Source organism: Argiope bruennichi, chromosome 2, assembly GCF_947563725.1.
Source record: "Argiope bruennichi chromosome 2, qqArgBrue1.1, whole genome shotgun sequence".
NCBI classification, from domain to species: Eukaryota; Metazoa; Arthropoda; class Arachnida; order Araneae; family Araneidae; genus Argiope; species Argiope bruennichi.
The window spans coordinates 88735770-88761103 of record NC_079152.1 but is presented as its reverse complement, the minus strand read 5'-3'; the positions used below and the strand labels follow the sequence as shown (position 1 = coordinate 88761103).

General features: G+C 27.1%; 1 protein-coding gene and 1 long non-coding RNA gene across 6 annotated transcripts in view; one reads left to right on the top strand and one right to left on the bottom strand.

The window, feature by feature from the left end:
* Positions 1–25334, bottom strand: part of LOC129959334 (calponin homology domain-containing protein DDB_G0272472-like) — a 207004-nt gene that overhangs the window by 142266 nt on the left and 39404 nt on the right. For 2 of the 3 annotated variants that reach the window (XM_056072153.1, XM_056072165.1), the window contains exon 1: positions 13655–13825. The exons of the other annotated variant lie outside the window; for it this stretch is intronic. In XM_056072153.1, the coding sequence (XP_055928128.1) occupies positions 13655–13668 (14 nt within the window). In that variant the 5' untranslated portion in view covers positions 13669–13825. Of the gene's footprint in view, positions 1–13654; positions 13826–25334 lie in introns of those variants that run through there. 3 annotated transcript variants of the gene reach the window in all.
* LOC129959349 (uncharacterized) overlaps positions 21005–25334 on the top strand; it is a 336984-nt gene continuing 332654 nt past the window's right edge. For all 3 annotated transcript variants that reach the window (XR_008783419.1, XR_008783417.1, XR_008783418.1), the window contains exon 1: positions 21005–21339. This is a non-coding gene — a long non-coding RNA (uncharacterized LOC129959349). The remainder of the gene's footprint in view (positions 21340–25334) is intronic.

The window sequence follows — 25334 nt, the reverse complement described above, 5'->3', positions numbered from 1 at the left end:
GTACTTTTAGCAACAGTAAATTATTAATTTCAGCATTAAAGAATATACAAAATATCGCATTAAATTTCTACCATTATATTTAACAAATATTAAAAATATGTTGTATAAACTGAAATTAAATTAAACATAAACATATTAACATATGTTCCTATCAAATGTCCACATAGTACTAAGATATTATTCAAATGTTGTTTATTTCAAAGCGATATAAGATTGTATCTTATTTATAAAACTTCATCATAAGTTAAAAATTTTCTTTGAAATAAATTACTTTCATTTCTCTTAAGATTTCCGTTGAAACCGCATTTTTCTTTTCCCTTTTCATAACCACAAGTTCTTTTAAATGCAGAATTAAGAAGAAATATATTTCCGAAAGTCATTTTACCATTTTAATACCTAAACTTTCAAATCGTTCCCCGGGTGCATATATTCGCTAATACATCTCGCCAAAATTGAACAGTTCTGTTTCCAAAATAGAGGCCAAGTATTTTAAACTAAACTCTCTCCTGATGACAGTAAATTAAAGTGGAATTTCCTTTTTGCTTGTTCGGAAGGTCTTTCGATTAAATTTTTCTCGGGAAAAGGCAGAGTTATAGAGCTTTTCTCATTATAGAGCTCTTTTCTTGTTTGACATCAAAGACTTGTTTTGCATAGATATGAAAATGGTGAGGAGATTTGATTTTACGTTAAACGTGCCAAAACGGATGATGAATCATGATGCGGTGATTATTTCACGTTTAAAATCTTAGTTCTTAATGATCTGACTAACCTTTAAATTTTAATCTAATGATTATGAAACTCACTTCGATTTACTTTTTAATTGTATTTTCTTATCTCTTATTATACTTGGATTCAATCATTAGAAATAAAATAAAAAAGTTTAATCGTTTGATTATAGTTATTTGAAAATTCAGATATTTCAAATTATAAATTATCAGATATATCAAATTATCAGAAAATTCAGATATATCAAATTAAATTATAAATTAAAAAATGAAAATGTGTTTTTTTAATAATCATTGAAAAGTAACGTCTATGATTCATTTCGTACTTTATTAGTACTGCCGATAATTGTGTTTAAATGCAAGGAAAAATCTTCATGCTTTAGGTGAGAGGAGGAATAACAAAAATAGTTTTTAGAACGCATGTTTTTTCTTACCAGCATATGGAGAGAAAAAACGTTTTACTGAAAATATAGAAATTAATTAAATATCGAGAAAATATTAAATTCAAATAACATAAAATCTATAAAACCTAAAAGCAAGAAGTGAATTGGAAATTTATCATACCCATAATTCATTGAAAAAGTATTTTTCATGGTGCTTTAGTTTCATTATAATATCGCTTTGAGATTCTGTTTCACCAAATTAAGATACGATATTTCTGCTGTATGTTACAAAACAGCGAGTACCTTTGCACATTTTGTTTAAGACTCCTCGATTTTAGTTGCGATAAAAATTATCATTTGGAATATATTTAGTCAAAAATATTATTGTACTGAATCAATTTTGAATTTATCACTTATCTGAGAAAATATTAAGTTGTTTTTTTATTATTCCACGCAATTGATTTTTCCTTCTTCTATCGCAAAAGGAAATTGTGCATTGTAATTTTTTCATTGATTGTTCAATATGTTTATTTACGTAAATTTTGTGTTCACCCTACAATCGTATTTGATCTCGGTGGATATATTATTTGTCGGCCTTTAAAATAATATAAGCAGCTCGTTTGCATCGGAAGAAATAGTTATAGATCTAAAGTCTTTGAATAAATTAAATTCTGTGAAGTACAGGAACTAAAAATAAATTATGATTAACCAATTTATGATCATAAATAAATTTAATTTCACATGATAAGACACTTATTTCGTCACAATTTAATCTTACTGTTAATTGAAAAGACTTAAAACTTCATTTCGACTATAGAATATATCCAGTAGGTCGTCTAATAGCTCTTTTCGATTCACAGTTTGATGACATAAAACCTTTCATACGAGACTTTTTTTTTTTTTTTGTTAAAAATAAGCAACAATTGCATGACAAAGTGTGTCTTTAATTTTCTTTTACAAAATTTTGGATTCATTGTGTAAATGTAATGAACTGAATAGTACAATTCTATGTTCATGATAACATATCAAATCAATAATATGTTTATACAATTCGAAGAAGCGCAATTTCGTAGTTTAGTTGCGAAATCGTTCAAGATTTTTTTTTTTCATTTTATTTCAACATTGCGTGACGCTGATCGCATAAACTGGAGTTTCTGTGAAACAATACTTTTTTCAAAATCAAGTCTTCTCTCGCTTTATTTTTCTGATATTGTATTTTATTTTGGATCTTCTCCTGAATTTAATAACATTTCCTTAAAAATTCATTTTGACTTGAATCGACGATTTCGTCGAATAAACTGAAAGCTATTTTTTTTTTCTATTCTTATAGATAAAGCAGTAAAAGACTGGAAAATAGAAAAAGTGAAATGAATTTATGGAACATAAAATGGAAGTAATACAAAAATGTTTTATCGGTTTTCATATTTTCATAAGACATTACAGAAGTCAATCCTGTTGTTTTTCATATAAGTGACTTTCAGAACTAATAACGAACTATTGATATAGCTTAAAATCTTTATTGAAAGTGGAAAATATATATATTCCTATATAATTATATTATATCTATATCTATCTATACATATTTCTATATAATTATATTTCTGTGTATTAAAAAAAATTCTAATAATGTTTCATTGGTAAATGTAACTACTATGAGTGAATTTATGTGAATATATATATGTGTGTGTGTGTGTGTGTGTGTGTGTGTGTGTGTGTGTGTGTGTGTGTGTGTGTGTGTGTGTGTGTGTGTGTGTGTGTGTGTAATGATATTTTAACTCTAATTTCAATTTAATTAATTTTCAAGATTTTATCTTAATTTAGCCCATAGTAACTTCATTCTAAAATATTCTCTTATTTCGTGATCCAATTCCACTGTCTCTACTTAATTAATTCAAGAGAAGCTTTGTTAAATTGTTTAATCAGCTAAAACTAACTTTCCCACACTACGCGTGAAGAGATAAAATACCGCTAATCAGGCAAATTATTTTTTAAAATCTCCCTGTGTTTCCCCTACCTTCTCCGCGCATGTAACGAAAATCCCTATCGAAATCTCGTAATATAGTAGTACTATGAAGAAATATTTTCCCCATCAATTTCTCTGGTTGTATAAGACCAGGGATAAAATGTCCAAGAGCTTTTTCCTCATTCCTTTCTTTGTCATTCTGTGTGCTCATCGCTTGTACATATGCCTGCTGCTTCTTCAAAATGAAATAAAACGACGTCACGAAATTAAAAGTATCTTTCACTGCCTATATATATATATATATAACGTCTATTGCAATGCTATAGATAATAAACTAAGCATAACTACCATTTCTGTAGAGTAAAAATATAAATTAGATTTAAACATTAGTATATATAAGATTTCTAGAACAAAAATATTTTCAAAGTAAGCTTAATCTGCGTATTTTTACAAATTTCCTTTAGGTTTCATTAAATTCGAGCTTTTAATAATTTTCTATTAAGAATACTGCTGTGTTATTGAAGGAAGTGGTTTCTCCTAGAAATGTTTTAAAATCACGTAAAATAATAATAAAAAATAGAATAAATAATTTCCTATTATCAAATATGTAATATTCTATTTGATTTATTTACGAAGATTGGCAGATGGAGGCTAGTTTGGATTTAACCGTCAGTTCTGAATTAGAGTCAAATAAATAGGACGATATCTGAATAAACATCTGCTATAAACTTCCACATCTCACGAATGATAACGGGCAATTGAATATCGAAAATTTAATTGGACGTACCCTCATATACGTGGTGGAACTTCCTTGGAATCATGTTTCTAATCTTCTACATAGCACATACCCTTTGCAGGTATATATTTGTCAGTATTAACAGGAAAGAAAGTATTAAAAGAAAATATTTAATATAATAATAATTTAATATTTATATTTGCCAGTATTAACAGAAAATATTTAATATAATAATAATTTAATATTTATATTTGCCAGTATTAACAGAAAATATTTAATATAATAATAATTTAATATTTATATTTGCCAGTATTAACAAAAAATATTTAATATAATAATAATTTAATATTTATATTTGCTAGTATTAACAAAAAATATCTTTTAAATAAATCAAAAATGTCTTTTAAGTGGAATATTCGAGCAAAACAGTATAAAAATTTAATTTTTAATTTAATCATTAAGAAAATTTAATGATGGCAAAACTCTTTAACTGAATTTTGAAATAATATTTGCGAATATGATTTTTTTTTGTTTATCACTCATCAAAGTACTATCGACTGATTTTAACTTCAAGTGGTCGTTGTACCAAATTTCAAAATATGTGTGAAAATAAGGATTTTTGAAGCAAAAATTAAGGAAGATGACCTATTTTGTTTTCTATTCTTAGAAAATAATCTATTCAACACTAGTGGAATAATATATTATGATAGGATATTAAAATAATTAACAAACTTAAGTAATTTTTTCCCTACAATTATACGCAAATAATTCCGATATAAAATGATATGTAGTTTCAGTAAGAAAAAGATGAATATTAATAGATTTTAAAATAAAAACAAAAATGTTTAAATTTTATTAAATTTTAATATTTTTCTATGTATTTTTCTTAATAAAAAAAATCTGAAAATTATTTCTGATATTTAAACTCATCAGAAAAGGCGTCAATTTTTTTCTAACTGCTTGTAACTCCACTTTGAGGTTTGAAACTAACAAGATTCTAACTACAAAATTCATACTTTTATTTTTTTTCTTATCATGAAAGATAAATATGTTATCACTTCTCTTTTCATTTGGGCAAGAGTTAATTTAGAAAGAAGGTCACTTTTCACAACTTTTTCAAGATAAACAATCATCCTAAAATATCAGAATTTTTTCCCCAAAGCAAAACGCTATTACAACTCACTCTTTACTCCTTCAATATGTTAATACTTCATTTGCGTGTCTGAAATCGTTAGGAATATAAAAGTTACTTGTTTGATTCATTGTTGTTATTTATTGGAGTTTTAGAGGTCAGAAAATGCTTACATTTAGCTACAAAGGCAATAAATGTGAGTAGAGAGCTAGGATCACAATATTATACGATGTTATAGCTTCTTCACATTGATTGTGAAAATAAATAAAACAATTTTTAGTTATTTAATTTACATGTAAATTAGACTCAAATGTGGTGTAAGATGTGCATCAATTGATACATATTTTACAGCACATCTATGTAAAGCAATATGTTTCCATTCAAGGAATACTACAATTACATAATAATTGGCAATAGGGCTTTTCATTTTAATATATTGTGCAAATTTACCTATTGATGATTGACATTGTGACGCTATTCTAGTAAGATCGCTGTGAATTAAAAAAAAATATTAAATTGACAATTCACATTAAAGAAAGTTTAAATTCTTACTGTCAGTTCTTTACAACTAGAGTATCAGTTGAGGTATTGTTACTTTTTTAAACATATTATCATTCTTTGAAAAAGTTTTACCTTACCAATGTCCGAGTAAATCAGCTTAATAAAATAATCTATATAAATGCTGGTTTATTCAAGTTTTGAAAAATGTGTTATTTATATAAATGCATGTTATTTGTATGATATTGGCCATATCATATATTATGTTTTTCGGTTTAATCATGTCGTATCACAAATTCCCTTTATACTCAGTTTTATGAATTTTTATTTTTGAATTAAAAACATTTTTCCTACTTGACTTACTTAGATGGCGCTAGACAATACAAAAAAATTAAATAAACGAGAGAATTTTAAATGTATAATTTTTTATTAAATTTTATTATTTTTATTTCGTGTACATAATTGTTTTCTATGGATGACTTCAAAGTTAGAAATGATTTTTTCTAAATAATAAATAAAGTCATAGAATTTCACAATTTAAATTTGTACTGTACAATCTCAGTGAATAATGTATTATTTTATAAATTCATAATCTTATTTTGTATATTTCAAATCGATTTCTGAACAAAGAATAGAAAATATTAAAAAAAAAAAAAACGATAGAAATATTGAAATATTTTAAAAGTCAACTTTAGAAATAAGATTACTTCAATCATAAATTTTACGAATGTTCATTATTTATATTCAGTTCAACAGAAAAAAGACAATTACAAAATTATGGAACGTCTGAATTGATTGCGTAATAGCTATTTTCTTACCTTATATATAATTCAACTTATTAAGAAAATTACTGAATTCACAGTTCATAGTACATTTTCAGAAACTAAAAAATCTTGCAATAGATTAATCCTAAACTCTTTACCCACCTTTATTGCCTTTGTATCTAAATATAAGTATTCTCTGTCCTGAAAAGCTCCAATATTTAGCAATCATGATTCAAACAGACAGTTGTTACATTCCTAATGATTCTAGACACGCAAATGAAATTTTCGAAAACTGAAAGAATAAATGCAGTTATAGTGTTTCACTTAGAAAAGAAAAAATCCTACTATTTTAGAATGATTGCTTGGTAAAATTCGAAATTAATTTTTTTTCTGTATTAACTGTGAACCGATTATCTGCTCTTCCATTGTAAGAAAAAATAATTTGATTTCTAAAATCCAAATTTCGTCGAATTTAAAACTCAAATTTGTAAATTATGTAGAAAAAACAATCCTTTATTGTGAACTTTCTATTTTACTTTAATGTCATAAACAGCGTTCAGTCTTATCTATTACACAAAATTCAGTAAATAAAGCATTAATTTTAGGCTTCAGTTTTTTTAAACTTATTTAATGATTAATAATATCTATTCCTTAAAGTATTTTTTTACAAATTGTAAAATTCTTCTTTTACCTTTGTTCAACTTCAGTGATTAATTCAAATAACATGTACCACAGCTTAATATATTTTCTTTATGACATTATAAACCTGCTCAATAATCGAGAGCGAAAATTCTTAGATTAGCAGATTGTTTGCCAATTAGTTCTTCTGTAATTCACACTTGCTATATAATTAGGGAGCATCTTCTTTATTTCATTTAAGAGCTAGCAAAGAAGATGTCATCTAATTAGACAGACAGTTTGGAAATCAGACACGAATCATGTCTATGAATATATTAACGGCCGTCAGATAAATAATCCTCCATTACATGCCTAAAAAAATTGATGTGCCGGCGTCCTGGCAGAGGGGTAGCGCGTCTTCCCCTTGATCTGGGCGTTCTGGGTTCGAGTCCCGGTTCGGGCATGGTTGTTCTTCATCTGTTCTATCTGTGAGATGTGTAAATATGACCCCCTGTAAAAAGGGGCTGTGCACGCGAATGTGATGCGTGACTAGCTAAGACGTACTCTTGGCCCTAGTTAGCGCTCCCTTGGCTTAAAATCGCTGACTTCGTCAGAGAGCTTGTCTATGGGAAGTGTCATTATGAACAACAACAACAAAAATTCATATTTTTATCTTCCAAAATATTATTTCACAAAAATGATTTTTGAATTACTTTAAAATTCAAAAAAATCATCTTTTTAACTATATTAGTTTAATTTAAAAATTACTTTTTTAATTATATCAGTTTAATTCCCATACGTTTTTTTTCTTCGTTTATAATAATATTTTTCACTTAATTTGAGGCATAATCGGTAATAGCGTGTTTAATGTTAGGATGAAATTCAAACACATTTATCACAATGTACAATTGCGTGCTTTTGTCAGTGTTAAAACTAAGATAAAAAGGAATCACTTTCTTCGGACATTAATTCAACCCAAATTTTTCATTCCGTATTTCGTGTCACACACACACACATTAAATACATTCTACACTTTTAAATTTGCACATGCAATACTTTGCAGTAGATTGACTCAATTAAATTTCAATGGTTTTAGGTTTACCAAATAAAAAGTTGACATTTTGAGAAAAATGCATTATATGCAGCCTAAAAAAACCAATGTATTGGGTAAACAAACTGACAAGAAAGGTAAAATTTAGATAGTAATCTAGTTAGATCTATATAGAAATCTGGTGAACGATAGACAAAAATGAAATTATATTATAAGCCGGTGTCTGGTAGGTGCCAGTCGGGATGGTCAACCCCTAGCTTTCTTATATGCTCTCCAGTAAAGGTGTTGTTCCCATTATCCCTCCATAAAATTGGGGATCTTGGGTAAAGCCGCGAATGCATTGCATGGGGAATAATAGTTCCGAAACATAAATGTTTGGCTTGAATCTACCATTTTTCGTTCAAATGGGCATTTTGCATATATTTTCAGACAAACTGACATCAAAATTTGACACGGAACAACAATTGAAGTCACAAGATGGCATACAAAATTTTATTAATTAAAATCATTGCATTTACATACTTGCTAAAGCAAAGACCAACAGGCACTCAACATTTGATAGATTTGGTTCAAAATTTAACAACAATATATATTTCAGATTCTAAACCTATGTACCCAATTTTATTTGCCTACCTGTTTACGTTTTGTTGTTATTCAGTTCAATTGTCAGATAGACATACTTTATTTGAATGGATTTCGTTCAAAACTGGATAAAATATCTACAAATTTTGTCTTAAATCTATATAAAAATATTTCATCTATTTAATTCAGAAGCGTTTTTGTGTTATCATGTTTGCACAGACGGACATATAAGGAACATAATGCCAAAAAGGCGTTTTTCGAACTCAGAGAGATCTAAAATGTGGAGTTTCTTCAAAATCGTGAATTCGAATTTTTTACTTTACATTACTTCCTCTAACAAATATTTCCTTTTCCCTTTTAGCATTAGTCGGCATTAACATTAGTCGCCAGTTTTAAATATCCAACTTCTAAGACTGTTTTCTTTATTTTCCATATCGTTCTTTTAATTGCCAAATTATATGGTTAATCATGATTAGATTTCAGATTATGACAGAAAACCATTTTTCCATTTCAGTATCATCATAAGTTGGAATACATTATGGATTATTTCACTATAGTTTTCAATATTTGCTATGTTCTATTGATTAATATAAAATGATTATATTATCTAATCCAGATGAGCAATATTTTCTGTGGTACATTTGTTTTCATTATACCATCCGTTAATAATCAATGCAATAAAAACATGCTAATCCTGTGTTCCTATCTACAATGAATTTACCAACAAACCAAAGTCTTCATTACGCAATTAATTTGGAGTAATAGAAATGCTGTTAGAAATAAGCATATGTTTAAAAAATGCGTTAATTTTCATAGCAGAAAATAGCTTGTCTGATCATAGTACCTTTCTCCACCCCACACTCACAAACACTGGAGAACTGTCATCATTTATAATGGTAAACATTTTTAAATTTTCCTTTAAGTATAAAATCTGTTCAAAAAACTTCACCAAACTAAAATAATGGTAAAGCATTTAAAAAATTAATTTTATATCGCAATCAATTTAAATCTTCTCACGAAATTCAGTTTAATGAAATTCATCAAGGAATACAAACTTTCGATTATCAATTAAAAGAATTTAATTTTATAAAATTGTTAGCTTCCTGCTTATTTCAAATTATTTTAATTTCTGATATCGCAAAACATTTGAATCGACTTACAAAATTTTTTGATGAATATTCACCACGGCAAAACAAACGTTCTCTAATATCTCTCAGAAGAGTTTAGTTTCATTAAATTAATAACTTCCTGATTATTTTATATGTTGCTCACCTTAAACCATTCATTATAAAATAATAGAGAAGATTAAACTATAATTAATCATTTTTCAAATATTTTACTTTGATTGATTGCAGGAAGGGGTCAGGAATTATCTTTGCCAACTAATTGCAAATTTAAAAATGCTTAGAAACCTTTCCAACGCTTTCATCACTTGCTCCGTTTGGCGTGTTTAATTACCTGAAATTTCATCTAATTTGCACCCAAGATCAGAGCTTAAATTAAGTTCTTAATCAAATAAAAAATTTGTTCCGAAAAGTAATCTAAGAAAGAGTTTTCACTTAAAGTTAAACGACGTGTTGGAAAGGACTTTTCCCTTCAGTTTGTTCAGCTAATTTCATGCTTCTATGAACTGTCATTATATTTTACAGGTAGGAACCAGAAATTTCTAGACAATTAGTCACGTGTGTCCAAGCATGAATCACAATTTAATTCTGCAGTTTCACCGTTAATAAAATATAACGATAAAAATTATAAACCAGTTTCTTTATCTGTTATAGCACTTTTATTTATTATCTACAATTTGTACTGAAAGCTTCAAAAATTTTATCATTTAAACATAATATCTAAATTACTGGTGAAATTAAATGAAATTTAATAATTCCGTATTATAAATAATAATATGTGATATTATAAAATAGAATAAGTTTTTTTAATTTCTTGAAAGATATTTTGAATAAAATGTGAATTTATCAAATAATAAGTAAAACATTAAAGATTCATAAACTGAATCAAAATTATTTTTGACTATCTTTGGATTGAAAGCCTACCCGTAATTTCAGTACAACTTTTACAATTTAGTGATAGTATTTTCGATTATCTAAAACTGCATTAATTAATCCGTTATTTCACCTTTTTTGATTGTAAATTCTTAGAAATATTATGTTTTATATCTTTATAACTTATATTAATTATTTACATATATGATTTCTTTTTCAAAAATTCAAATAGGAATGTAATATTTAAAAACACATTTCTTAAGGGATTTATTATAAATAGCTTAAGCGCTGTCAATGAAATATTTATATAATTGACGTTTTGAGATATTCATTTCATTTGATATTACATATAATTTGTTCGAAATGAATGTTCGAACTTCTTCTGCTTAAAAAAAAGATATTGGTATTGTTCTAAATTATTGAATTATTCAGAAGACAATAGCATATTTTTCATGTTTATCAATTTTATAAACCACTGCTCATCTTCCACTTTAACATGAAGAATGGTGTTTGAATTTTTCGGAACTTGAATGTTTTACAAAAAAAAAGTCATTAAATGTAATTACATTAAATTAAATAGTGTCAAATAATAATAAAGTACTACCATATTTGCAGCATTTAAAAAATCACTAATCTTTTAGATAATAAATTAAACGTATGCTAAAAAAGCCTTCTAAGTATCTTTGATATCAAAAATTTATTTTTGAATATTTTTAATCGTCTGTATTCTAACTGTTAATCAATTTAAATAAGCATATTAAAGACATTTTAAATATGGAATATTTGATATCTAGGTCCATTGAAGTCACAATGTAGGTATTTGGTTGATAAGCAGTGACAGTCCAAGGACTAAAAGGCTATCTTTTCGCCATTCGAATTCATTTTATACTACACAAAACATAGTTTATTTGACAATACCATATAATTTGAATGTATATTCCCTGACATAATGTGTAGGTTGAAGAAATAGGTTATACTTAAATTGCTATCTTTTTCTAAGACTTTTTAAATCTCTTAATTCTTTGTGCTCAAAATTAAGAGATTTAAATATTATAAATTATTTAACGGGTATTCGAAAATTTATTTTAATTATTTTGAAGTTGAAATGACTGAATTGATAATAATTCTGTAATATATTTTTCTTTTCCCTCTTTGCCTCTTTTTATTTCAGGAAACAAAAGCTTAGCAAGGAATTAAGTATTCCCTAAGAAAAGGAAAGGTAAAAAGAAAAAGTAGACAAATAACTTGACGAAGAAATAATTTACCCGTCAGCCATTTGTCTGACCTTTGCTTTTTTGCGTCTTAACTGAAATCTCTTCATTAACAGTACCATTATTTTACCTTTTCGTAGATGTCAAGAAGATATATTTTAGGAAGCAGATTAGTTTTTTTTTATAATCAAGATTTCAAGTATTTTGTTTTATAATTTACTTGCAAAATATGAGCCTAACGAATAAATCTTTTTCAATTTATCTTTTATTTTATTCTTATTTATCATCTTTTTTTAATGACTATCAGAATATCAAGATTGGTGAAGTCATTCTTTTATTATTGCTTTCTGACATAATTAAATTTCTGTTTATATTAATATGCTTGCTTTTTAAATTATAAAAATGACTATAGTGTTCACTTTTTATAGAAAAATAATTTTTTCATTAAATAAGAAATTTAATTTAGAATTTCAATTTTTTAAATAAGAAATTTTTTAAAAAATTATAAAAAGGGAATTTCAGTTTTTCTTTTCCGCCTGTTTTGAGTTTTAATTTTAAATTATTATATTTTTTCTCTTTCGCTTTGTTCAGTTTAGTTAGATTGATGTGCAGTCATGAAATTGTATGAAATCGAATTATTTGTGTAATCTCACAATTTTAAATTGTAAGAACACACCACACAAACTCAAATGTTTTACTATTATGCTTTAGCTTCCTCGACACCAGAACAAATGGATATTTGAACTGCATTAAGAGCCTTTGATATTTGATAGACCTAAGTTTTGAACGCCCTACCCTCCAATTTCAATTTTAAACTGATAGACAAAATTAAAATGAGAAAATATTCACCCACTGGAATATATAGCACAGTAAAACCGATCAATAAAAGAAATAGAATATTTTGAAATAATTAATCGTTTATCACCGTTCTAGCGTCCTGTCTTTGCCAACAAAACTATAATTTTAATCAAAAATAGCATTCGGAAATTATAATTTAAATATTACAATTCATTCATTTTATAAAATGGGCTTTACAGTTTATACTTACATCATAAAAATTCTCATAAAAAATAGCAAATTCCTTTCTTATTTTATTTGTTCATTTATTTTGCATTTTGAAATAAGACATTTTCGTACAAACTTCCAAAGGTATTCATAAGAATATGTCATTTTTTCTAATTCCATAAAACTGAGACTGAAGTTAATTAAAAATTTTAAAGAATTAAAATATTTAAACTAATATTTATATTTTTAAGCAAATGAGCCAACTATATTTAGAGAATTTTCTAAAGACAATGCAGTTGTTAAAAACTGATAACCTGTAATGAAAACGTTTTTAAGATCTTTTTATTGCCACTGCAATAAAATAGCATTTAAAGAATTGATTTCTTAATAGATTTTATTTTAATGTCCCCTTCGTAAATATAAAATTTTAAAAATATATAATAATAAAAAATATTTATCTAATATATTTGTTATATAATTTAATATTATAGATGTTATTAAAATACAGAGAATAGGATAATATATATACAGATAATATATTTGAAAAATCTTTATATATATATATATATATATATATATATATATATATATATATATATATATATATATATATATATATATATATATATATATATATAATAGTTTTTGTAATTTTTTTATTTAATAAGTCCTTAAAATGGAAAATAAATATAGCTATTCAATAACCAAGAAAACTAAGAGTGTTTTCTTTTGGAGGATACTTTTACTTATTTATGACCTGAGGTATATATATTTGCACCTTAAAATTAAGAGATTTAAAATGTTTTGATCAACAAATCTTTTTTTCCGCGTAGTGCTCAGATCAATTAAAAGTAAAAGAACTTGAAATCAAATTTTTGATTCAGTTTTTTTTTAAAAAACAGGTCCGAAGAGGTTAAGAAAATTTTAAAAGAAAATATTCCACCATGTTATAAAATTCCTTAAAAATATGACATTTAAATAATACATACTTCAAAAACAGCATTGCAGAAATTAGTCCCAGAATGCTTGATTTTTAATGCAACCAGCATAATTCAATTCTTGAGAGCATATGTAAAAATGAAAATGTATGTGTATAAAATAATTCGAAAGCGAGACGAAAAAAATTCCGCTGCATTCAGAATATCGTGTTTAAAAAAGGCTTTTGCTCACGCACTTGAATATAGCTTTTATTTATTGGCCACTCTTCTCTCCCAAGGGTCACATGACTTATGACGTCAACCAAAAATATGGAAATGGATATCCATATCTTCTGCGCTATTCTTTAAGCTTTGGATACAACCGAAAGCACTTTTTTCTGGATTCAGGTATTGAATGTTTTAAACATATTCGCAAGCGTATCTCAGTTTCAATGCGTTTTTGAATGAAGAATCTCTTCTCACAATTCACTATTTTGTTTCTTTTTTTTTATTTTGAAGTAATATGCTTTTTAATTTACTGGTTTAAGCTATCGTGTGTCTAGAAAACTGAAGATAAATATAAAAAAATAAACATAATCAAACAAATATGAGATTTTTGAGGGTTTTTTTTTTAAATATTCTTTTTTATTTAATTCTTTTTCTTTTATTTTGGAATGCGTTTACAAAAAGCTAATTCATTGAGAAAGAGATAACTTGATGATAGATTTTAAAAAAACGCATTATGCTGGGTTCATAAATTTCGAATATTACTACTTAATCATTATTTTTAGTAACAAATATTGCTTTCGTAATCTTAAATAATGTTATAACAATAAATTTATAGAATAAATTTTAATAATTAAAATATTTTTACAAAAAATGAAATAGCATGCTGGTAAAACGTTTCATGTAAAGTCTGCAATTAATCAAAAATTTTATTCCAATCAATGCATATATACATAAAATAAATTCGGGAAAAAGTAAACTACATATTTATGCGCGTGTGCATCAATTAGTGAGACTAGAAAACATGAAAAACGTAATTTCCATAACGTTGTAAAAATATACAAATTTTGAATTAAATAAAGTATCTTAGTTACTGTTTCGGTAAATATCGTATAGTTTTTCACAATATTGCATTTAAAAAAATGATTCAATATTTAAGAATTTCAGCATTACTTTGTTAAGTAAACTGTATATAAGCATTAAATAATTGTTAACTTTATTAGAAAATTTCACCTGTCACTATATTTCTGTAATAGTCCTTTCATCATAATAATATTACGCTGCCATTATGTAACGGCACGCAATTATTTTTTATTCCCTGTTACTTACGCATTCAATGAAAAAGGATTCGAAAGATTAGCATTGTCATTATATTTGACAACCGTAAAGAAGAAAATATGAGGAAAAATGAATACAAAGTATAAAGTGTCGTCGTTGTCGTTTCTTCGTCCGTAGTCGTTATTGTTTTCTTTCAAAATGTAGTTAACTTGAATGAAAAAATGGAGCTTTTTTGTTTGCATTTCCATGCTAAAAAACATATTCTAATTGTTTCATTTATATAAAATACTTAAAATTGAGAATTTATCAAAAATATCAATACTAAATCATTAAGAATTGTATTAAACCTTTCGGCACTCATGGCCATATACTTCTCAGAGACCATATATGTCCCTTCTTTTTATGGGTTATCGTAGAAAGAAACATTTTTACAGAAGATTTAAAATTCTAATAATGAAGAGTCCATTAGGAAAAGTTAAATCCTCATTAGCATACTTCAGTAAAATATAAATCAATAAAAGTTTTAAATGAAAGTTTTTTCTTTTTATCTATTTTCATTTAAGTGCTAGAATTTATTAGCTACCTATTTTGACATAGGCTGCTAAAATTATGCTTTGTTAAATAAATTTAATTACAATATTATTTTAAAATAGCTAAGAAGAAGTCAATATGCTGTCCTATAGAAAGTCACGTGAAATGTATGCAAATGTATATTTTTTTCGGAAGAAAAATTAAATTAGCATTCAAAGCAGTCCAAATATTATTTCAAAGAGCTACTACATCATTTATATTAAATTCAAATAATTCAGACATTTAAGTTATCTATTCAACGCCATCTACCTTCTTTAAATGTGGCGGTGAATCAATAATATTTTATGAAATATTTATTGGAAAAATAATAGGTAATGGAAGAAACTAAATAATCTTCGTAATATGTTTTCTTCATAAGTTCTTTCCGTGATTGAAAGAATTGTCGAAAAAACGATGAGATGTGATGTATTCAAGTTAATCTCATATTATATCCGAAATTTAAATTTTCATTCTTTTTTTAACCAGTTAACTGATTTATCCTCTGTATGTCATGCGTGCAATGATTAATCGTATAATTAATCTTTTAGCCAACATCATTCTTAAATGAGGTAACAAAAATTACTTAAAATATGCAAATATCTCTCTCTTTCACTGAATAAACGATTTTCTCTGAATAAACGTTTCCGTGACCCTATGTTTTCTGGTAATTTTTCATCTACTTAACGCCTATTATCCTTGCTCTGAATTTGTCTTTCGAATTTGACAACGCAGTTTGCGAACATTAGTACTGATGTTGCAGCGATGTTTTATGGTTCCCATTTTAATTTTTCTTGAATATCTTTAAAACTCACTTGTTCTCACACTACACGCTTATATCCAATTTAATTCCTTACATTTTCAAGCTTTTACTTTTCTTCAAGTTTTAATATTTTGCAAATATGGGTTCTAAACTACTTTTTCGTTTTCAGTAATTTACAACTCCCTAAATCATCAAATCTGCAAGAAACTTCTAAGAATGTGATTTTACTTTAAAAAATTCATAGTTGGGAGAGCATTTGTTATTTTTTATAAATTTTTTACAGTTTCCAATAGTTCTCCGACTCCACATATTTTTACGATTTTTTCCTCTTAAACGTCGTTTACGACCCCATGTTGTATGGTGATTCTTTATCCTCTCGATATCTACTATCACCCCTCTGAATTTGCCGGTTGAATTCGGCAACAGCCTGCATAAGGGTCTATATAAAGTGTTAACAATAAACAGTTCGTATTCAGAAGATTTCTAATTATGGTTTCTATCTTATCGTCTGGCGATAACGATAGCAATATTTCGTCTGGCCTTTCCTCTCTTTATTCTTTAGATTAGAGGTAAACAAAATCTCAGACATCTTATTGTAAAGAAGATTAGAAGAAAGTATTTTCCCCTTTATTAAATAATTGACTGGTTGAATCTGTGTCTTTATTGCGGTTTGTTTCAGTCTGTATTCAGACTGAGTTCCTGCATCCCGCATGGGATGATTCATTCTAGATGAATAAATTTACTTGGTAGTTGATTTAAGTGAATATTGTTTAAGCCAATGATGGGAATGAAAACTGAATCATTTAATGGCGCAAAATTTGCATCAATCTTTATAAAAAGAAAAATATATATTTCTGAAAAGCTAAAAGAGACGGTACCCCTGTAAAGAAGAGATTAAGTATTTACTACACCTAGAATGAAAACCCTTAAATCCAAACAACTACTCGTTCGTACTTTAATGCTTTGAGCACATAAAATTGGTAATCTGAATTGCTATTGGCAAGCAACAATAATATTGGAATCTCTGTTCAACATACTATATCCAAAAATATGACTTGTTCCTGGCATCTATATTCTACTAAAAATAACAACTCCATTCTTATTAATGATTTAAGAGGAAATTTATGTGGAACTTACTACGTTATGAATTAAAACGACTAAAGAATTTACAGCGTGTTTAATTGGAATTTTCAGCCATGTGTGAGAGAACTTTTAAAACTGAAAACAATTCCAAGGATATTAATAAACGTGACACATTTAAATAAGAATCGATATCTCGGATCTATCATATATTAACCTATGACGCAGCACACTGCATCACATTTCAATCCAACGAGGTTTAATTAAAAATATTGCTACAAATGAGATGAGGAATGTTCTTTTCATCCATGTCAAAGATGAAGGAATATCAAAAGTATGCCCGAATAGACAACGAATAAATGTAATAGGTCAAATTTACAGGTATTCCCTTTTACAATTTCTTAGAATCAGATGAATTTAAAACAAACTATTCCTTCTTGCCAATTGAAGACTGATTACCCGTGACATTCTTCTTTACAACTCTCCAAACCTTATCGAGGATCCTGAAGGATACATTGCATCTATTTACACTCTCTGTCTCTTATGGTGAAAACTTATAAGCCAGTTAACAGCTACGCTACTCGAGCAATTGCTTTTGTATTGTGGTCATGTTACCACAATACAATGCATCAACCACAAGGTCCCAGGTTCTATCCTCGCGCAATTCAATCCGCCACACTCTCAAGAAACCTTGAATCGACAACTCACATATCCAAAGTCAAGATTCTGCCACATAATTACCATGACTAAGCCCTTCTTCTGTAAGTAATTAAATAAATTAAATAATAACTTGAATAAGTTCAAGTACTTATTGAAAAAATACGTGTGAATGTTTCTAAAATGTAATTTTGCATAGGGAATCCGTACCCAAATTAAATTATTCGCCACTAAAAATTATATCTGTTACAACTCATTTTCCACGATTCCTATGAATAAATACTATTTATATAAAAACAAAAATATAAATGCATACAGAAATAGACTTGAAAATCACATATAAATGTCAGTTCTTATCGATTACTTTTATGACATATCAAACAGATATTTAAAAATAAATCTGTCTTTTATAATTTTATATTTTTATGAATAATCTAAACACGATATTTTCTCTTTCAGTTCGAAAGTAGAAAGTATACTTTCTAGAATCCCGATCGAATCTAAAAAATATATATTCTGAAACCACTTACACTGGCTGGTAAACAACTAAGTATGGGTAGACCAAGGACGTCAACTTAGTATATCGATTGAAAGTATTTATTTCCTAGAATCTCCCCCTTTCGTGCTAAATTGCGTAGTTTGGTAGCCAGTAGCAAAGGCAAAGCTCACAGTTCAAACAAAGTGAAGATGCAAATTATCTGAAACTGTTTGGACAGTCAGAATAAATGTACTTTTTTCCCGTTTCTCTTCTTTCTTTATCTTCTCATGAATAATATAATTGTAGATGCGATGCTTTATATGCATCGGGGAAAATCTGGCGCCATGTATTTTTATTAGAAAAGATGCTATGATGGATATATTTCCAACATTCACAGTGATATCTGATGAGCATTTCTTTTCATTCTATTTACATGCAAATACGCTATAGAGATAATACTGATACTTCAAACATTCTTCAAAATTTTAAATTAAATTTTTTGAGCAAGAAATTTATTTTGCAAAATGGAAAAAAGTGAAATATTTAAAAAGTGGTTTGTCTATCTTTTTTTGCTGTTGTTGTTGTGTTTATTGTTCTTCTCAAATATGTTATATGTAGCTTATTAAATAAGAGATGAGAAAATAGCATTCTGAAGACTATTCTTCTATTCTTACAATAATAACATTTCCTATTCATGTCAAAATTTATTTTATATTTAATCCAGGGAAGATTTTCAATGATTATCTCACTATACTTATTTGGCATTATTTTTACAAATATAATTTTAGGCAACATTTTTCTACTCTCTGCAGTGCTTTGCAATGATTATCAGTTTGTAATTCTTTAAAATTGTGACATTAAAATATTAGATTTTTTTCACTTTACAAAAAAACCCTGCCTACTAAAATTTTATTACTTTTTACTAGTTACTATAGAATAAAAAACTGCCAATTTATACATTTAATTTTTTTTAACTTATTGGTAGTGAATGAATACAATTTCTTAAAAATTTAATCCTTTTATATTTAAAGAAGAATTTTTATTTGCTATAATAAAAGATTTATTTTAATGACTTACTGGATATATAATTAGATTTTTCATAAATATTTCATAAAGATTTTTAACATTTTTTGAGACATAAATATTTTTTTCTAACAATTTATATAAATAATTATTCAACAGGTGTTTGTCCTTCAACAACAAAAAACAAAGTTTTTCATATTATTAAAAAGCTGTTGTAAAAAAGTTCATGTAAGTACAGGCATTTACTAAAAATTTTGCATCATAATTTTTCTAGATGATATAAATAAAACACAAAATATCAATAATTCTAGTTGCTACTCGTGGCAACATACGAATTAAAAGAACAAAAAAAGCAACTGTCCCCCTGTACAGAATTTCACTGTGAAATGAAAAAATTTGATAATCTGTTAAAGAATTTTTGTTATATTTTTAATTAATGATTTAACATCAAATTATTTCGATGAAAACCTAAAATATCAAAAATTATCCTTCTACTTAACTGGAAGCTTGAATTATATTTTTTTCATATCAACAACAACAAGGCAACACCACTTCATTTTCCAGCATGGAATCACAATCATTAATTCCTTAAACAGCTGGGTATATATAGAGAGTTATTATTATTATTTATTATATTGTTGATACAGGTTGTAAGCTTACATAAAATATAATAATAAAGAATAAGACGTTTAAAATTTATTCCATACATAATTAGCATATATATGTAATTTTATTCTACATATTTCATGTTTGGTAAAATGGAAGTTTGTAATCGATTTTACACATACATCATGACGTGCTAAAATTAATAAATGATGATGTCGTGTCCGCATTACCACGGAAAGGGAGTGCAGTAGCTTCTGAGGGTAAAGACCCCTGAGCACCCGAGGGCAGAAGTCCGACTTCTAGTTCATATGAAGATGAAACACACACATTCGCTTGCACAACCCCTTTTCACAGTGGGGCACATTCACACACCTCACAGATAGAACACAGATGAAAAACAACCATGTCCGAACCGGGATTCGAACCCGGGACGCCCAGATCACGGGGAAGATGCGCTACTCCTATGCCAGGACGCCGGCATATATGTTAATTTTGTAATATCGTATATTTAACTTTTGCAATGCGATCTTTTATAAAGTTCTATATTAATATCATAGAGTTTAATATTCGGCTTTCATTTTACCGTTTGATTGGCGCAGTATATTCAAATATGGTTCTTGTGCCATAAAACAACAAACAAACAAACAACAGGACGCCGGCAAGTTATTAAATTTTATATACTAATGTGTTGTTAACAATTCTAAGGAATTTTTCTTGATTTTAGGAATTTTACCATCAGTTAATTGATTTATTTAATAAAAATTTGAATCTGCATTAATAAAATTACAAGCAATAAGTCGGAGAAAACATTTGCTTATTCCATTATGAATCGTAAATTAGAGACAAGTAAAGAAACTATGTTTTAACATACTTACTGTGCGAAACCCGAAAGATATAAAATTCCATCCTTCAAAAATTTCGTCGTTAACGTTTACAACACGTTCACTACGTCACAAGACTTATACAAGAAGGGAAATATCCCTTATAAACTGAGATTTCTTTCAAATGTATAAAAAAAATTCAGAAATGAAATTTAACTATATCACGGATTTTCTTAGTTTTAGACAGTTCTAAAAAGTAAAGGATTTTTTTTTAACTGCAGTTGTCACCTTGAAAAATTCCTTCCTGTCAAGTTAGATCTGAAGTAAATGCACATTGCGCATTAAATGTCGTCTGCCATCTTCTAAATAGACTTATAGAGAAAGGAAATAAACGTGAGTGAGATTTCTTGTCGATCGCTTTTCTTTTATTCTTGTGGCATCAGTAATAATCGTTGTCGTTTATGACATGGATTGGAAGGTAAGCTTATTTTTATTAGTAATTTGTTCCGTATGTTTGATTTTGTTGCTCAATTTAATGCATCGTTTATGATGTATAAGTTTAAAATATGGCGTTTATGTTCTATTACAAATATGCAGGAAGAGTTGTGTCGATTAAGTGCAGATCGGGTAACTGTTACAATCTTTGTAAACATTTATTTGATACCATCTATTTATATTTATGATGTTTGCTTAAGGTAGTTTATATCTCTTATTGAGGTTTATTTTATAAATTCCAATAATAATTCACATTTCAAAGTTACAATTGAAGGCTTCAAATACTCCGATCTTCTTATAAACTTAGAAATCATGATTTGATTTCACTAAATGCTTTTATCTTCTTAAAATCAAAACTTGTAATTCCAAATTGAGATTGCTTTTAATAGTCTATAAGTGAAAAAGTAAAAATTAAATATAAGCGCAATTCTCCATTCTTCAAAATTCCATGCGATATCTTGAATGCTCCTTCAGTCTATGATTATACAACATATGGACTAAATAGTATGCAGGGTGTTCACTTTAGACAGAGCTCAAAACTAATTTAACTTTAATGTTAAAAAAAGTGAAATATAAACATACAGTTCCATTTCCAAAAATGCTTTAAAGGATAAAAAATATTACATCCTTTGATGATCTAGTTATAGCGTTTTAATTTTCAAAACTGTCAACCAATCGCCAACTCCGTCAGAAAAATGCAGTTCGTTGATCTGATGATTTTCTTTTAGGTAGTTAAAATGCAGAGATATTTACATTTTGATCTCAGGAGGATGAAAATACTTCTTTAAACTATTAATTAATTTTAAAATGTACAAAAATATTTAACTAAATATGACCAATCAATACAGGAAATCATGTACAAAATCAGGATTCACCATTTTGTTAAAAGTATATTTATTATCTGAAATAACATTAAATATAATTGATTGCATCCTTTAAGCCATTTTTGCAATTGATATTATATGCCCATCTCTAAATATTTAGTAGAGTAGAAATATTTTTACATTGAGTAGGCATAAAGTGTATATATATTTTTAGTATTAAATACGAAGAATGTTATTGATTTAACCTTTCTATAGACTGGACTATTATATGCATCATATCTAGGATGGCGATCTCTTATAAACTGTGCATTAAGTTTTAATTCTTAAAATTACGTATCTATAATAAGTCATTTTGATATATTTTTATGTATATATTTTTTTAATTGCTTGCTCTTCTCAAACATTATTTTTAGAGGTCATAGATAATCTTGAAACTAAAAAAATTGTCATATTAGTATTATTCGTATCAATTTTAGATAACCATTCAGAATCTTTATAGCGAATGCAATAGCAACTTTCTATTAAACGATTATGATAGTATACGCTTCCATAGTAACTACAAATGAAATGAAGTAACCTTTTATCAATTTTGAAATCTTAGTCTTAATCTTCAAAACTCCTAATAGAATGGATATTTCAAGTTGAATCTTCGATTATCAAGGCTTTTGCAAATAATATTCCAAACTATTTCCAATTGATTTCGGACAGAAATGAAGTTTATACCTGATAGAGGGTTAAGTCAACTGGTATTCACTCCAACCGAACGATAATAATGATGGAGATAGAATTCTATTCGATCTGAAGCCCGCTTTAATTTCTTCCCCGAAGTGCATATTTGTGGACTTACCCTACCGGCTTATGTCTCCCTGAGCTCACTGACAGATTCTACTTAATCTATGTCTGAAGACGACTTAGTGTCAGATTTATGTCTCTACTATCATTCACATCCGACACATAATCATTGCTTCTTTGTTTATTCCTCTCCTTCACTTTCTGCCAAAATTTTCATTGCCCGAGAGAAGAGACATAGTATTAGTTGAGAAAAATACGAACCTACTTGTTCAAGTCATCGTGGAAAACAACGCCATTCCATTACTAATGAGTCCGTGCTTTGTAAACATATATATATATATATATATATATATATATATATATATATATATTGATCCGATTGCTATAGATACAATATGTGCCAGTTTTAATATTGAAATTTGACTTTTATTTAAATTTATTGAGCGTAAATATTAATTCCGATTTATATAAAAAATTAACGAATGTTTACATATACTGTATTCGTATAAAAGTTTACACGGCATAAGCTTCTTTCTTTTTTACTTATAGAGATATCAAATAATAAAATATGTGACTAAAGCTATTTATTATCTGACAAAATAAGTCATAGGATAGAGGAGATAAACTTATATCCACGTTAGAATATAAAAAGTGGTTTTAAAATGTTAAAATAGTTTATAATTATTTTTTATTCATTCGTTTTTACCGATATAGTATATTACTATATTTAAGATTTTTATATAATTCCTCTTGTATTTTTGGCTAAAATTTTAGTTACTATCTGTAATCCTTTTGAACTTCAATGATTTCCAGACATTTAATTTGTGAACATGATTGAAATTAGCAATGAATGGTGGGTATTGTGTCACCAACACATTACCTCGACTTCAGTCTAACTTTAGACATTTCTTCAATCAAATATGAACTAATCCTTTTGAAATCTCTTTGGAGATCATATTCTTCGTAAACGAGAAATTTGCTATTGCTATTTTCCATCGTATATAAATGATTCTGATATTAAAATCTAGCTTGTTTGTTCTTGTTTCTCGAACTCACTTTATAAGACTTGCTTTCAAATATCGCATTTGGTTAATTCGCAATCGCTATTACGAGCTTATAGACGATTATTACATATTCCATATTTGCATATTGCATATTTAAATAGATTGCATATTCCATATTTTCATATTGCATATTTAAATAAATTGCATATTCCATATTTGCATACTTCATATTTACGATTATTGCATATTTAAATAAATAAAATTGTGGTTCATAAAATATAAAAGTACTTCTGATAAAAAAAAAAGTTGGGAACAACTATGCTTCAAATACCGAATGTCATGATTCAGACAGTGATACGATATAAATATTCTATAACTTTGTCTAGTTTTCTTAGAAAAAAACATGTGTTTTAAGACCCTTTTCCAAAAGGTGAACGGACCATGGCAAAGAATATTGTAAAAAAATATTTCCAGCAAAATTTTATTAAAAGATAAAACAAAAATTATTGAATCTGGATGACTTTGTGAGAACGACACAAAGATTAGATATTTAGTGGTGTTCTAATGGATTCATTTAAACTAATTTTCCCGAAATATAATGTCAAAGGATGTTAGAAGTATAAATGTGTTTAAAATGAAAGCTTTTATTGGATTGAAAGCTATAAAATTCCAGTAGTTTAAATGTAGTGTACAATATTATATGATGTTAAACAATATTCTTAATATTGCACACTATTATTGACTATTATATTACATAATATTGCATTAAATGATACCTGGGAAAGAACTACCATGATTTTTATTTAAGTAATAAATAATTCTTAAGTTTTATTTAAACTAATCTTTTATAGTATTGAATAGTAATAAATTATCATGTTGATTTTTTTAGAATTAAAATCTGTTTTTCATAGTAAATTGGGAGAGGGGTTATGACTTGTCTGTTTTTTCAGGAGTATTCTGTTCATAGGCATTCAAGTAGGATAACAGAATAATTTATTTACATTTCCTAGAAGCCTAAGCCTATTGTTCTCAACTAATTAAAATACATTTAATAGTGAAGAGGAGATTAACAATTGCGCAACTACGCTGCTAATTTTTATTCCTATCTTCTTTAGATATTTCATGTTCTGTTATTCGCTATTAAGATTGCTTGCGTATCCTATTATGAGAAATGAAAAGAAATGAGACAAGTTGTTTCCTAAGCAAGTCCGCTGATTTTGACTCTATAGATACATAAGCGATTTTATATACAATTGAATAAATGCATAAAGATAGACGGATTATAGATATATTGATTTCAAATAACATTCGCTACAATTGTTTTATAAATGATCAAATATTTCTCTTTTGTATTGAAT